This window comes from Palaemon carinicauda, chromosome 27 (assembly GCF_036898095.1).
Source record: "Palaemon carinicauda isolate YSFRI2023 chromosome 27, ASM3689809v2, whole genome shotgun sequence".
NCBI lineage: Eukaryota > Metazoa > Arthropoda > Malacostraca > Decapoda > Palaemonidae > Palaemon > Palaemon carinicauda.
Window position 1 is genome coordinate 81771410 of NC_090751.1, and position 17500 is coordinate 81788909.

Sequence of the window (17500 nt, forward strand, 5' to 3'; positions counted from 1 at the left end):
ATGTGAGAAAGTACGGGTGGCGTTCCGCAGGATTGCAATGTTGAACCTGTAATAATTAGTAATCATTAGAAATGTTTGGCTAGAAGCTGGATTTCTAATGAAGCAACACAAATGAGCTGAAAGGTTTTTAAAAATGTTTAAAGGCCGTTCACGGACAAGGAACAGTGACGATGCCCTAGAGACTGACCATATATCCATATGATCAGCAACCAAGATCCCTTCTCTACCCAAGGTAGGACCAGGGAGGGCCACGCAATGGCTGCAGATGACTCAGCAGGTAGACCTACAGGCTCCTCCAACACCCAATATCCTTAGCTCACAAGAATGGTGAGGTTGCAGAGACTACATGAAACTATCAAGCTTGAATGGGGCTAGAACCTCAGTGTGGAGATCGGCTGGCAGGGATGTTGCCAATAAAAGATTCGTGATAGTTGAATACAAATAAATACTACAACTGCGTTTACTACTATAATGGTGTTCCATGTCATAGACTCTGATGAAAGGAGATTAATCAGAAACAATTGAAGATAAAGATATGTAACAAATATAGAATTGAAATAGTAGAAATAAGAAATTGGGGGAAATGGACCCAGATAAAAGGATTGTAATAAAATAATTATGAAAAAAAGATAGAAGAAACTACAGTATTTAAGAAAAGAAGAGAGGTATGAAAAAATTGAGATTCATAGAAGGAAATGGCCCAGTCTTATATCAGAGAAATGGATGTGGATAAGGTAATGCTTATATTAAATACAAGGTTAAACATGCTCAAATTAAAAGGAAACTTCAGGGGAAAATACGCATATGATATGTGTGACCTGTGCAATGAAGAAGATAATTTAGACCATGCCTAAAATTATTAAAGTTAAAAGAGCATAAGCCCGGCCATGAATCTGTAAGACGAGTTCAAAAATACCAAATTTACTACATTTGGCTGCCAAAACTGATAACAAGGCATTATCCCAACTGATTTCAAGGTCGCCTTATCTTATGGTTACAGGAAAAAGCTCCATTATTATTATTATTATTATTATTATTATTATTATTATTATTATTATTATTATTAGCTAAGCTACAACCATAGTTGGAACAGCAGGGTGCTATGCCCAAGGGCTCCGACAGAGAAAAATAGCCCAGTGAGGGAAGGAAATAAGGAAATAAATAAACTACAAGAGAAGTAATAAACAATATAAAATGTTTTACGAACGGTAATAACATTAAAATAGCTCTTTCATATAAAAACTATAAAAACTTTAACAATATAAGAGGAAGAGAAATAAGACAAAAGTGTGCCCGAGTGTACCCACAAGCAAGAGAACCCTACCCCAAGACAGTGGAAGACCATGGTACAGAGGTTATGACACTCCCAAAGACTAGAGGACAATGGTTTGATTTGAAATGTCTTTCTCCTACAAGAGCTAGGAACCTGGAAACTTGCCAGTATTACTATTAATAGTAATATTAAAATAAGATCAAACATTAAACATTCCAGGTACGAATGCTCAAGCACAAGAAGGGACGATATATGGCAGTAGATAGCAACAAATTAGTAAAATAAGCCAAATTATACGAAGAATTATGAACATAACAAGGGGCAAGTCCATTTGACATCCACAGAAAGTCTATGGTCACCAGTCCGTCTCGGGATTATTATTATTATTATTATTATTATTATTATTATTATTATTATTATTATCTAAGCTACAACCACGGTTGGAAAAGCAGAATGCTGCAAGCCCAATTAAGGCTCCAACCGGGAAAATTGCCCAGCGAGGAAAAGAAATGAATAAATTATATATTAAAAGTAATGAATATGAAATAAAAGAAACATCTTCAGGTAAGTAACAACACTAACTACGTAAACCTTTAATAAAGACAATGAATGGTTTCAAGTCTCAATGATATGCAAATCACTGTTATAGAATAGTAACTGTCATATATATTAACTCGGTCTCTACCGCATCGAAAAAAATGTGATCTCACCATCCCAAACAGTTAACGGAAGCACGCTTTATTTTCTCACCAATTTTGCATAAAAAACAGATGCAAAAGAGAGAAAACCGTGTGTAAAGACCGTAGAAGTTGCTCATATTCCATTCCATACTCTCGGTACCAAATCATCTCGATTCTCAACCGTCAATGATGATGGTCTAGATCAAATGGACGTTGCCAACATGGAAGACCGAGAGAGAAGCTGTATTTTCCCTCCCAGATTTTTCATACACGGAGCGAATCGATAATATAGTTAGGAAATGACTGATGTAAAAAATATAACGGTAGATGTAACCTGTCCCCTCTTATTTTCTAAAAGAGATAGTGATTATGAAGGGGAAGATTTCTTACGGAAACGATGGAGACGGTTCAATCATAACATCGACCCCATATACAAATGAGAAGATTTCTTAAAAAGCTAAGCTAGATTGATTTACTTATTCGTAAACGTAAAGATTAGGGATAGTTTCAAGTTTATTCTATATACTAAAGCGGAGAGGCAAAAGCTCGTTACAAATTTAGGCAATCCTTTTGTGTAAAAGATGAAAAATGTAAATACTAACACTGCAGGAAATATGTTTCCAACTAAAACATTTATCTCTGGGAAAAGTAGCTGCGGTACTCCTAGTAAATTACCATAAAATATTAGAATGATAAACTTCAGTATTTTTTGTAACAATTTGACCATCAATACAAAAAATATAACCAATTTATCTTGAGAGAGAGAGAGAGAGAGAGAGAGAGAGAGAGAGAGAGAGAGAGAGAGATAGAGAGAGACGCGGTCTAGATGAACTTGAACTAAATGGATGTCTAATATTTCTACCATTATTATTCGTTGATAGATACATTCCCCTTCCTAATCTCTAATGGCTCCAACGCCATAGGAACGCCATTCGATCAGTCCTTTGATTCATAATACTTTTCAAGAAGAAGAATTACGGCGTGGGAGAAAGCTCTCCACGGATGGCTGACTGAGACTGGGCGTGTAACGAATCGAGATGAAGAGGCATATACGCTGATCCGTATATCATAATCTAATGTTCTAACTGTAAATCATTTGCCGTAAATTGCCAGAATAGATAACTTGCAGTGTGTTCCGATTTGAAACTATTAAAAACTGACCATTCCAGTAGGTGTCTTAAATGTCAAAATTAAATCTAAAATCAAGAGCAAAACATTAACTGTTTGGTCTTATAAATTCAGGAAATTATTTAAAAGGACTCCGAGATTCAAAAATCATTAGCATGTAGTCCCCGCCATTTTCATATAGAATCTGTTACTTGAGACATTCATTTATGCTATACTTAAATCATAACCACATTAGAGAGAGAGAGAGAGAGAGAGAGAGAGAGAGAGAGAGAGAGAGAGAGAGAGAGAGAGAGAGAGAGAGAGAGAGGAGAGAGAGAGAGAGAGATAGTATTTTACCAAAAGTAATAAATAAAAATTGCTGATCTGGTTTGATCTTACCTGTCACGGCAGCCAAGTGTTCCCTGAGCTGTTCGGGAGAGGTCGTCTGATGGAACGGCACTGGCGGGGGAGGGAGGCTGGAGGATGTAGGAGGAGGAGGAGGGCCTTTGTTGGCGCCGTGAGATTGACTACCCGACGAAGGTGCTGTCGTAGTTCCAGAGGACGTTGAGGCAGAGACGCCGGATTCAACAAAGGGCTTCGGTGGAGGTACCGGTTTGTATACACTATGCTGTCCTACAGTGCCGGCTGCAGAAGAAAAGATGTCAACGTCAGTAATCTTTTCAGATTGAAAACACCAATGAATTCATCTTTGACTTGGGGCAATTAGAAATAAAGGCTGGACTTTAATCAACCAAGAGAGCAGTCAGGCTTTAGAAGTGGGTATTAAGCAATTAACCAGCAAATGGAAAATCAACAGAGTATGACAAACCACTTTTTATGGCATTTAGACTATGAGAAAGCTTTTGGTTCTGTCAAAACTTCAGCAGTAACGAAAGCACTTCAAAGATAAGGAATAGATGTATCTCATGTTAGAACACTTGAAGATTTCTATACAGGTAGTACAGTCATCCTAAAAGTACATTTAGTGAGAAAATTCCAATTACGAAAGAAGTTAGATAGGAAGACCCCATCTCTCCTAAATTATTTCCAGTATACCTAATACTAGAAGTTTCTAAGAATTTAGATTGGGAAAACGTAGGAATTAATATTAATGGGGGAATACCTTAACAACTTAAAATTTGTAGATACCATAATCCTATTTAGTGAATCATGATAGGAATTACAAAAGATGATAGAAATTTGAATAAAGCAGAAATGTAGGACTGAAAATGAATATGAGTAAAATCAAGATTATGTCCAACGAAACTACAGAGACAACAAATAAGGATTATGGATAAACCTCTATTGATTGTTAATGAATATACCTACTTGGGGAAGACTGTGTTCTCCAAGGACATAAGACCAAAATAAAAAGTATGATAAGCATGGAATGGTGATTTTTGGTAAACAAACTGAGATTATGAAAAGTAAAATGCCATTTTCTCTAAATAGAAAAGTATTTAATCAGATGGTAGTACCAATACAGTACTGTATTAACTTATGCATTAAAAACTTAGAGCCTTACTAAAGCCTTAGAACAAGCGCTATGGAAAGAATAATAATGGAAATAACACTAAGAGACAAAAAAAGCAACATTGATAAGCGAGCAAACTAAAGTAGAGGATATTCTAACAACATGTAAGAAAAGACAATGGACATGACAGGAGTTAAAATGAGTATGACAGATAATAGATGGACAATGCGAATAACAGAATGGTTCCCCAGAGATTGCTAAAGCAGAAGAGGAAGGGAGAGAAGACAATGGATTGACAAGCTAAGAAAATTTGTGGGTATAGACTGGCATAGAAGACCATGTACAGACGTGTGTGGAAAGGTCATGTCTGAGGCCTTTGTCTTACAGTGGACATTGGTCGATTGCCGCGAAAGAAGTGAGTGACCGTATATGAAATGCCATAATTGTCACGAACGAATCTCACCCAACCCATACCCCAGTCATTTCCTTTTATCATCATCGCCGGGTAGCGGGGAGCAGCTGATATTTTTGGAGGCGGGGTCAATAACTCCTACGCCAATAAATATATTCATATGAAATATTAAGGGATCATTTAGATATATATAAGCTTTGTTTCTGCCAATTTTCATGTTCATACCTGCTATAGGCATGCCCTGACTGTCACTTTTGCTCGTAAGTGACAATTTTTAGCTAAAAAATCAGTGAGGTGCTGAAAACTACTCCTGGAGTTTTACAGAAATCCAAATTATTTTCACAGGATTTGATGGGTGTTATGTGAACTACATTCATACCAATTTTCGTATTGATACTTGCCATAGGCAAGTCATAGTAGCCATTTTTCGATCGCCATAGATTTTGGAACAGTGGTGGGGGATGGGGGGAAGCTGATATTTTCGGCGGCAGGGTCAATAACTCCTATGCCAATTAATATATTCAAATGCAATTTTAAGGGATTATTTAGAAATATATAAACTTTGTTTCTGCCCGTTTTCATGTACATACCTGTTATAGCCATGCCCTGGCAGTCACTTTAGTTCATAAGGGACGACTTTTAGCTAAAAATCAGTGGGGAGCCGCAAACTACTCCTAAAGTTTTACAGATATCCAGATTATTTTCACAGGGTTTGATGGGTGTTATGTGAACTACATTCATGCCAATTTTCGTATTGATACTTTCCATAGAAAGGTCATAGTAGCCATTTTTCGATATCTGCGTGAGGCTAATTTTCGGCGGCGCTGTCAATTACTTGTAGAATACTTTACATATGTAAATGAAATTTTCAGAGATTTGTGGGATGAATATTTACTTTGTTCATACCAATTTTCATGTTGATATCTGCCGTAGAAAAGCCACAGCAAACGTTTATTTCAGTATGGGTTGAATGGTTATTTTTGGCGGTGGAGCAAACTGTTCCTAGAATAATTCACATATCCACATGAAAATTTCATTAATTGATGTGAAACATAGTTTCGCTGTTTCTTCCAAATTTCATGGTAATATCTACAATTGAAAAGACACAGCTCTCATATAGTCTTCTTAAATATGATAAATGTAGCAGCATTACAATGAACTGCATGATAGTGAGCGACATCAACGAGAGACCATGCCAATCTCATAAACAATATCGGTCCCAAGTTGCAGCTAGTAACATATATATATATATATATATATATATATATATATATATATATATATATATATATATATATATATATATATATATATATATATATATATAACTCACCATTTATATACCACAGAAAGTCACTTTTCTCCTAATAATCGCAGTGAGAAGAAATTTTTAAGGTTAGTAATATCGAAGAGTATACCAACCATCCCAGTAGTTACTTCGACAGAGTATGCGCCTTGGGCCAGGTCCCACGATGGCTGAGCGCACACGCGTGCACACACAGACACACACAAGAGTGCGCGCTCGCACACACGCCTACAATATACTGTAGCAGTACATCACAACAGCTACGCGTGAAAGATAATTCGTTCAGGATCTTTGCCGCCGTCAAGACTTTTCATGTGGTCAGTTGTCTTTCATTATATCGTCCTCCCGCTGACGGTGCTTAGTGATCGAAATTACTTTCCGGTCATCATTTGACAAAATCGAGAAGAGCCAGATGTGCTCTGGCCCAACGAGTAATTGAATCCTATCAATGCCAAGACATGATTGACTTCAAGTAACGAAAAGACATGATTTAAACCTGTCAACACAAGGATATGATTGAGTTCTATCAACGAAAAGACATGATTTAAACCTGTCAATACAAGGATATGATTGAGTTTTATTAAAGAAAAGAAATGGTTCAATAATGACATGATTGAATGCTGACAACACAAATGGCATGATTAAATTCTTTCATCTAAAAGACATGATTGAAACTGGTCAACGCAGAGATATTATTGAATTCTATATAAAAAAGAAAAAAAAAACATGATCAAATTATGTCCGCACAAAAACACGGATGAATTCTATCAACGCAAAAAGACGATTGAATCCTATCTACACAAAAACCTGATTTAATTCTGTCAAAGCATGTCGATTAAACACTCTCATCGTAAGACGTGACGAAGATACTGTCAGAGCAACATGATTTAATCCTGTTAAACCAACGACTTGATTAAACCCCTGGAGTAGCGTCCTTGCCTTGTGATTGCCGGACTGAGATTCGAATCCCGCTCAGACTCGTTAGTTCCTCTGGTCGCTGCAACCTCACCATCCTCGAGAGCTAAGGATGGGGGGTTTGGAGACCTATGGGTCTATCTACTGAGTCATCAGCAACCATTACCTGGCTACCCTTGGTCATAGCTTGGATAGAGAGGGGGCTTGGGCGCTGATCATGTGTAATATGGTCAGTCTCTAGGACATTGTCCTGCTTGATAGGGCAATGTCACTGTCCCTTGCCTCTGCCATTCATGAGCGGCCTTTAAACCTTTAAACTCGCCTCGATATGAATCTGAATTATTTATCAAATTATTATAATGAAATATAAATACATCACAACTGAAAAAATTAGGAAAAAAAACACATGGAAGAAAAAGCAATCGGCTTCGCATAGGCCTACAATCTCCAGAAAAATGCAACTAACTGCAGAGTTAAATCATTTATCTCGGAAACGTATATCCAATAATCAACGAAAAACAACAATGAAATCATTAACAAAAATCCGTTATTATTATTATTATTATTATTATTATTATTATTATTATTATTGTTGTTGTTATTGTTGTTATTACTAGCTAAGCTACACCCCTAGTTGGAAAAGCAGAATGCTATAAGCCCAAGAGCTCTAACAGGGAAAAATAGCCCTATGAGCTATGAGGAAAGGAAACAAGGAAATAAATCATCTACAAGAGAAGTAACGAACAATTAAAATAAAATATCCTTAGAAGAGTAACAGCATTAAATTAGATCTTTTCTATCTAAACTATACAAACTTGAGAAAAAAAGCTAGAGGAAGATAATTAAGTTAGTATAGAGTGCCTGAGTGTACCCTCAAGCAAGAGAACTCTACTCTAAGACAGCGGAAGACCAACCTGGTTCCAATTCGCCAATGAAGTTAGAGGAAGGTTTGTGTGTTTCTTTGTGGACAACTTCCTAGCCACAATTTAAAACGTAGAGTAATGAAACTTGCAGGATTAACTGTTATTTTAAAAGCTGGAAACGATTAAATTTTTGAAGGTCAATGTCAAAGGTCAAGGTCAGGGTCAAGCAAACTGTCCAGTTCACATAATCAGCCATAAGTTTGGACATCGTTGTCACACAGACCTCAAACTTGGTTCATATTTGAGTGTATGATCATCCACGCCAATTAATACATATGAAGGTCGAAGTTCACGGTCAAGTCCAAGGTCAAGGTCAAGCAAAAGGTAAAATTCCGAGCATCAACCACATGGACACAATTTTAATTATAAAGTTATGAAACTTGCAGGGATTTTAAACTGTTATGCAAAGAGCTGGATAAGATTAAATTTTGGAAGGCCAAAGGTCAAGGTCACGGACGAGCAAAACGCCCCAAAATCAGTCCAAAAGGTCGAGAAATAAGCTGCCATGGTGGAGGTCTGCACTCTACGGAGTGTTCCACTATTTTTTATCTTTTACTTATTTTGATTTATTTGGGCTAAATTCTTTTTATTTTTTCCTAATTTTTTCATGATTGATTGTTAAGCATTTTTTTTTCCTGCGGGGGACTGTAGGCTTGCAGCACTTTGCTCTGGCAGCCAATTTTCTTTTACAACTTCGCATGTAATAACCACAATTATTATTGAAATTATCAAAATTAACAATAATGACATAGAACTACTAAATTTTAATGACAGATAGTAGGTTGGCCAGGGCACCAGCTATACGCTGAGATACTACTACTGGATAATTATTGGGTCCTTTGACTGGCCAGACAGTACTAAGTCGGATCCCTCTCCCTGGTTATGGCTCACCTTTCCTCCTTTTCTTTCACATACACCGAATAGTCTGCCATATTCTTTCCACATTCTCCTCTGTCCTCAGAAACCTGACAACATTGAGATTATCAAACAATTCTTCTTCACCTAAGGAGTTAACTACTGCACTCTAATTGTTCAGTGGATACTTTCCTCTTGGTAAGGGCACAAGAGACTTTTTACCTATGGTAAACAGCACTTCTAGATGAAGACACTCCAAAATCAAACCATTGTTCTCTAGTCTTGGGTAGTGCCATACCCTCTGTAATACGGTCTTCCACTGTCTTGGGTTAGAGTTATCTTACTTAAGGGTACACTCAGGAACATTATTCTACCTTATTTCTATTTCTCTTGTATTTTTTTAAGTTTTGATAGTTTATATATGAAAGATTTATTTCAATGTTGATACTGTTCTCAGAATACTGTATTTCATTTTAATTGTTCATTACTTCTCTTGTGAATTATCTTTCCACACTGGGCTATTTTCCCTGTTAGAGTCCTTATTTTCCACCTAGGATTGTAGCTTAGCTAGTAACAACAATAATGATATAAAAGACACCATTCGGAAGTGGTCTATCTCTACCGATGAAATAGATTAGCATTTCAGTAGACACAAAATACTCTTCACAGACTTCTATTTGACGTTTGATAGATGCGAGATTAAAAACGCATTAATCCCACCCTTTAATGCAATCAGACATGTCGTAGAACATCCGCCATTAAGCAAAGCTCTTGAGCAAAATTGTTATGAACATCCTGAACAGTCTGAGGAGACGCAGCAGTGTTGCCAGCTAAAGTGCTCATCTCAAGTGGATTTGTCCCTACAAATATCAATAAGAAAAACAAATCCTACCCTTGGCAACACTGCCAGAACACACTCTCTCTCTCTCTCTCTCTCTCTCTCTCTCTCTCTCTCTCTCTAAAATAAACAGCGAACACAGGAGCTAACTGCTGATTTCGGAAAATCTTCTCTGCGTTGAAGAGCGAGAAAGGTGGTACAGAGGTCGTGGGACTATGAGAGCTGGGATACTTGAATTACGGGGCTAATTGCACGCATCTCATCACGCACAACAAGAAAACGACCGGTACTTATTTCATTCTTTCTTGTTCAAGCTGATCTTTCACATCCGGGAGCAGAAATTTAACCCGATAAACGCGCAGAGCTGATGCACTACATCTCGAATGAAAGCAATTGAAAAGCGCCCTTATCACATACCACTTGGGGCGTTGAAATGGTTCCGCAAGCAGACAAGAAATGGCAATTGCATTGCTGTTTTAATCACGTGATTATTGTAATACTGTGGGCGATGAAAATCAATAAATACGACCTAAGGTTTATAGCATGTCAATGTTATGCTTTCTTCTAAGTAAATGAAATGTAGTTCTATTTAATGTTGAGAGAGAGAGAGAGAGAGAGAGAGAGAGAGAGAGGGGGGGGGGGCTTGAAGGAGACAGGACGTTCTGTGATGCAATAAAATACGACAGCGGAAGGAAGTGAAAGAAAGAAGCACGCACACCCACAGAACTAGAAAAGGCGCGGAACAGGACGAAGTGGAAGAAGAGGCACCTGTGGAAAAAGCAGAGAGAAGAGAGAGAGAGAGAGAGAGAGAGAGAGTGGTTACAAGGATTTTGGATATCTCAGACTTTTCAGTCGATCCGGGGAGACTCCCTCTGCTCTCTGGTGGAGCGATTTAGTTTAAGAATTTAGAGTTCGTATGATCTTGTATAACTGATTCTTGAACTCGGAGAGAGAGAGAGAGAGAGAGAGGAGAGAGAGAGAGAGAAGAAAACTACATAATAAAGAAATATTGAAAAGAAAAAAGAAAAGAGAGCTAAATGGCCAAGGTTAATAAAAGGACGAATGTGGGGTTAGAACAAGAGACGTTAGCAGTCTCACCACAAAAATCCCTGTCTCCAATTTCTGTCCGTGTGTAGAAAGAACAGCATCTGCGTAATTGCCGTCTCAGAGAAGACAAAAGACGGACTTGAATGCGTCTGGTGCAACCATGTCTTACGCAACAGGTTCCATGGCATCGAAACATGGGGAAACGGAGACGATGCACAAGCTGGAGAGAGAGAGAGAGAGAGAGAGAGAGAGAGAGAGAGAGGGGGGGGGGGGGGCAAAACAATAATGACGATCTTTAAAAAGTCTTTTTTTCAATTCATGGGAACGGTTGGCAGAAGACATCGGTTGGTGAGGATGTGGTTTTGAAAAGGAACTCGGGGTGGGGGAGGGGCTGAAGGCTAGGATTGGGTGGGGGTTGTTTGAATTATTGGGGAGGGGGGAGGGAGGGGAAACAACTAGATCTAATCTTGAGAAGACGTGAAAATGAATCCTGAAGAGATGACGAACATGATGTTGAACATAATGGGCTCTCTACCATGACAAACCTCGTATCACTTCTCGATGGAAATGACCCCGCCCGCCGAGGAAATGAATGCGTGGCGAACCCATCCGAATTCATTATCTTTGATGAATATGGGAAGCGGGTGAAGCAAGGTTACCCTGAATGACCTTTTGACAAATCCAGAGTATTCCGCAACGTTTTGAAAATGAACTTGTTTCTTATCATGATGAGACATCAGCTTAGAAGGTGATGCCAGACAGCAGCTTGGTTGCTTACCCATTCATATTATTATTATTATTATTATTATTATTATTATTATTATTATTATTATTAGCCAAGCTCCAGCCCCGGTTGAAAACACAAAATGCTTCAAGCCTAAGGGCTCCACCAGGGAAAATAGCCCAGTGAGGAAAGGAAATAAGGGAATAGCAAATAAACTATTTATACGTAATTAATATAATCATCCTGACCCTGCCTGGTGATCTGCTGGACTGGGGTTCGAGTCCCGCTCAAGCACGTTAGTTCCTTAGGTCGCTGCAACCTTACCATCCTTGTGAGCTAAGAATGGGGGGTTTGTGGGAGCTTATAGGCTTACCTGCTGAGTCATCAGCCGCCATTGCCTGGGCCTCCTTGGTCCAATCTTGAATGGAGAGAGGGCTTGGGTGCTGATCATAAGCATATATGGGCATTGGGCATTGCCCTTCTTAATAGGGCAATATCACTGCCCCTTGCCTCTTCCATTCATGAGTGACCTTTAAACAAAGTTAAAATAGATTTTTCACATATAAAATATAAAACGAGACTTAAGTCAACCTGCTCATCAGGAAACCATTAGCAAAAGGTTTGAACTTTTGAAGTTCTACTGATTAAACTTTCTGATTAGGAAGATCATTCCACAATCTGATCACAGCTGGAATAAAACTTCTAGAATACTGTACAGTATTAAGCCTTATGATAGAGAAGGCGTGGCTGCTAGATCGAAAGAGAAAACATGGATACAAAAATTTTGACTTGATTGAATCTGTGATCTCTGTGAATTTGGTATATTTCTGCCTTCGAAAACCTATTATCCCTCACTTAATCACAAGAAGAGCATTATTACATCCGCCAACGAAGTTGGAAGGAGGTTACGTTTTCGCCCCTGTTTGTGTGTATGTGTGTGTATGTTTGTGAATAGCTTCCTGGCCACAATTTTAATCGTAGAGTAATGAAGCTTGCAGGGATTACCCGTTGTGTAAAATAGATGGAAATGATTAAATTTTGGAAGGTCAAGGTCAAAGGTCACGGGCAAGTAAAGTGTCCAATTCACAAAATCAGCCATAAGTTTGGACATCGTTGTCACCGAGACATCAAACTTGGTTCATATTTGAGTGTATGAAAATCCACGCCAATTAATACATGTTAATGTCAAGGGTCAAGGTCAAGGTAGAGCAAAGGTTCGAGAAATAAGCTGTCGTGGCGGAGGTTTGCGCTCTGCTGAGTGCCCCTCTAGTTATTATTTTTATTTATCACGCAAAAATGAGTAAAAAACAATTAAGCAAGAATTAATTACGCAATAGAAATAATTAAAAAGATAAGAGAAATAAAAATTCACTGACATGATTGATAAATTAATTGTCGCCATAACATGAAAGATTTATAATGATGAAATCGAGCAACTGTCAAATTAAAACCAACATTTTAATCAGTGAGAGCTTCTATCGCCATTATTTCTTATACAAGTCATTCATGCATTCACTTGCAAGACGGTGATGAATAGTGTACACTGCTCCAGCGCCAGTCGTCATACATTCCACGCATTCATCTTCCAGTTATTGGCGGGTAGGGGGTGGGGGGGAGGGGAGGAGCTTTTTCCCGTATTCTTAGTAAATGTAAAAGTTTCCTGTCTCCCTTCCTCCCGTCACATTTGTTTGAGAGATAAGTGAGTGAGAGGCAGAGCTTTCAGATCTTTCAGAGCTCACTCGAGAGGCAACAGATCAGTGCCCCCCCCCCCCCCCCAATGTTCCCTCCTTCCTTCCCTCTAGCAAGTAAACAATCTACGGAAATGGCGGTTTCGGAGCCACCTACTTTCGTGGACTTGTTTAAGGCAATAACCGCTTGCACCTCCAGTGAAGAAACTTCCTCGAGAGCTGCTCACTTACAGGCGATTCTTGAGTGGCACTGTCATGGGACAGGATAGTGTCCTACAGACCGACCATGCAAGTGATCGGTGCCTGAGCAACCTCTACACACATACTAGGACCAGGGAGGGCTAGACAATGGTTGCTGATGACTCGGCGAGTAGACCTGACTCTGGGCGATATAACCGGCAAGGGGTTACTGCACTGCAATTATTCAGTGGCAAATTTCCTCTAGATAAGAGTAGAGGAGACTCTTTAACTATGGTAAGCAGCAATTCTAAGGAAAGACACTCCAAAATCAAACCATTGTTCTATAGTCTTGGGTAGTGCCATAGCCTCTGTGACATGGTCTTCCACTGTCTTAGGTTAGAGTTCTCTTGCTTGAGGGTACACTTGGTCACACTATTCTATCTTATTTCTTTTCCTCTTGTTTTGTTAAAGTCTTTATAGTTTATAAAGTAGATATTTATCTTAATGATACTGTTATTTCATTTTTCCTTGTTTCCTTTCCTCACTGGACTATTTTCCCTGTTGGAACCCCTCGGCTTATAGCATCCTGCTTTTCCAACTAGAGTTGTTGTTTAGCAAGTAGTAATAATAATAATAATAATAATAATAATAATAATAACAATAATAATAATAACAGGCCTCTAATGCTTGTAGATTTTCGCTTGCATTAGTAATAGTAACATTGAATGATTACCGGGAAAAAATTTAAGAACGTATAATGGAAACATTCTATAAATCACATAATCAAATAAACGAAAAATAATATTCAATAAGTACATTCATCTGATTGGTTGTCTGAAAGCATGACGCGAGATCCAATACCTGGTCTAATCCACCCGTCTCCTTAAGCACTTCGATTAAACACTAAATTGACGCTGAATCCTTACACGTCCTTAAGGATTACTAAATTGATGCTGAATCCTTTCACGTCCTCAAGGATTACTAAATTGACGCTGAACCCTTTCACGTCCTCAAGGATTACTAAATTGACGCTGAATCCTTACACGTCCTCAGGGATTACTAAATTGACGCTGAATCCTTTCACATCCTCAAGGATTACTAAATCGACGCTGAATCCTTTCACGTCCTCAAGAATTACTAAATTGACGCTGAATCCTTTCACGTCCTCAAGGATTACTAAATTGTTGATGCTGAACCCTTTCCCGTCCTCAAGGATTACTAAATTGACGCTGAATCCTTACACGTCCTCAGGGATTACTAAATTGACACTGAATCCTTTCACATCTTCAAGGATTACTAAATCGACGCTGAATCCTTTCACGTTCTCAAGGATTACTAAATTGACGCTGAATCCTTACACGTCCGCAGGGATTACTAAATTGACGCTGAACCCTTTCATGTCCTCAAGGATTACTAAATTGATGCTGAATCCTTAAACGTCCTCAAGGATTACTAAATTGACGCTGGATCCTTTCACGTCCTCAAGGATTACTAAATCGACGCTGAACCCTTTCACGTCCTCAAGGATTACTAAATTGACGCTGAATCCTTACACGTCCTCAGGGATTACTAAATCGACGCTGAATCCTTTCACGTCCTCAAGGATTACTAAATTGACGCTGAATCCTTACACGTCCTCAGGGATTACTAAATTGACGCTGAATCCTTTCACGTCCTCAACGATTACTAAATCGACGCTGAATCGTTTCACGTCCTCAAGTATTACTAAATTCACCTTTCACGTCCTCATAGATTGCTTTTCACTGACTGTTTCATCGTGAAAGACAGATAGAATTAGATTACATACTATAATAATATGTCCTGTAATTCTAATTCTAGTTCCTTTCTTGGATTTGTGTCGAAAGGTTTTTATTTTAGTATAATTTTTGTATTTACAAAAGTGAGTTAAATACATCACGCACTTTTCTTCCACTCCAATAACCTTTTCGAAAGACCATTTTTGCTCTCTTTGATTTTTCACTCTTTCATTGCTGTTTCATTGTCTTGAAATATCTCTATTTATCTTTCACTCTTTCAAAAAAACACTTTCTTATTACCGTTTTTCATTGCCTTTTAATATCCGGGATCAGATTTTGTAATTAATATGAAATAAAAGATAACAACTGCTGAATTTATACAGTCTACGTGTGCAAGCAATTAAAAAAAAAAAAAAAACTAGAATTTGGGTCATTATTATAAGCCCAGAATTACATCACACCATGATGATTAAAGAAGCGATTATTATTATTTTTTTTGTTTTCTTAAATTCCCGTTGCTGGCGACCTAGCCCCACTCATTAAGCTCCCAATTCAGCCTCTAATCTGTGGCCATTATACTAACTGCCAAGTTTCATGCTGTCCTCCATTTTCGTCTTACCTTAATTTCTATAATCTTCCTTCTTCTAAGAGGTCTCTACATGGGTTCCCTAGGGTTAAACCCTAACATTTTTCTGAACCTTTTTCTATTTTCCTATTTTCTTTGTGTTGGAAACGACTTTAAAATTTAAAGTATTTCTTTTTTTCTTCGGAGGGCGGGGGGGGGGGGTTGGCTGATTGGAGTCAGAATAATAATCCTCATATGGCTGAACGGCTCTTTGGGAGTTCTAACGCTTGGCTATAAACATCATGTATATTAGCATTAACATCTTATATATATATATATATATATAAGCGTGTGTTTGTGTGTATGAGTATATATACTCTTTGAGCATAGAAAATAAACTGTTTAAACTATTTACATTCTTAGACTAAAAATCGGAAAAGAAATAATTGAAAAAAAAACATGAAAGTAACAATATTGAGTCATTGTCTACGTGAAATCAATATATATATATATATATATATATATGTATATATATATGTATATATATATATATATATATATATTACTTCAACTTATTCAAATACACATGAGAATTAAAAATTTGTAAAACAAAATATCAAACTATAAACTTCATTGGGTTTTTCTAAAAAAAATAAATAATTATAAGGTCACGAAGGAAACTATGAGATGAGATCTGTATTTTAGCAAAAAAAAAAAAAAAAATAAAAAAAAAAGGTGGAGATCACCCACTCACCGCTAAAGCCTGGACGAAACCAATGAGAAATTATTAGAAATTATTATGGTATCGTTTTATCAGTTAATCACTGACTGATAATTTTTGCCGGCAATTCTTTGATGGTTGTGTGTGGGAGAGTTTAGAAAAGATTGAAAAACAAAACTATATATATATATATATATATATGTATATATATATATATATATATATATTGATTACCACGTGGGAAATAACTTAATTTTGTTACTCTAAGTGTTTTCTTTTTTCAATTATTTATTTTTCGATTGTTCGCCTCAGAATTTATTTTAGTTTCAATATTTTCCTCTTTGCTCAAAGAGTGTATGTATACTTTTATATATATATATATATATATATGAATTCATATATAATTACATGTATATATAAATTTATATATATATAAATTCGTATATATATATATATATATATGAATTTTCATATGATTATACATATATAAATTTATATATGAATATATATATATGTGTATATATATATATATATGTATGTATGTATGTATATATATATATATATATACACGTATATATATATATATATATATATTTATATACATATGCGTGTATATATATATATATATATACTGTATATATACATATACATGAACATATATCACAAGCACACGGGATTTCAATCAATGTAAATATCACCCACGAATGGCATTTAATACCGAATTCTATCTTGGGAATTCATTTTATGGTAACAGCTTCTGGCCGGGTGGAGATTCGAACCCCCACCTGTTCGGCTGGAAACCATGCCTGCAGGGACTCTACGGCTGAGCTATGCCGGTAGAGTCCCTGCAGGCATGGTTTCCAGCCGAACAGGTGGGGGTTCGAATCTCCACCCGGCCAGAAGCTGTTACCATAAAATGAATTCCAAGTGGATATATATTCCCAAGATAGAATTCGGTATTAAATGCCATTCGTGGGTGATATTTATATACATATACATATATATATATATATATATATGTATATATATATATAT

The 17500-nt window shown here is 37.2% G+C and overlaps 1 protein-coding gene across 6 annotated transcripts in view; it reads right to left on the reverse strand.

Moving 5' to 3' along the window:
- The window catches only part of LOC137620769 (serine-rich adhesin for platelets-like), a 297666-nt gene that overhangs the window by 25433 nt on the left and 254733 nt on the right, over window positions 1–17500 (reverse strand). For 3 of the 6 annotated variants that reach the window (XM_068351188.1, XM_068351186.1, XM_068351189.1), the window contains 2 exons: window positions 3460–3705; window positions 1–46 (listed from right to left, as the gene is read on the reverse strand). The exon at window positions 1–46 is cut by the window's left edge and continues 49 nt beyond it. In XM_068351188.1, the coding sequence (XP_068207289.1) occupies window positions 1–46; window positions 3460–3705 (292 nt within the window). The remainder of the gene's footprint in view (window positions 47–3459; window positions 3706–17500) is intronic. The other 3 variants (XM_068351187.1, XM_068351190.1, XM_068351191.1) reach the window with 1 other exon arrangement.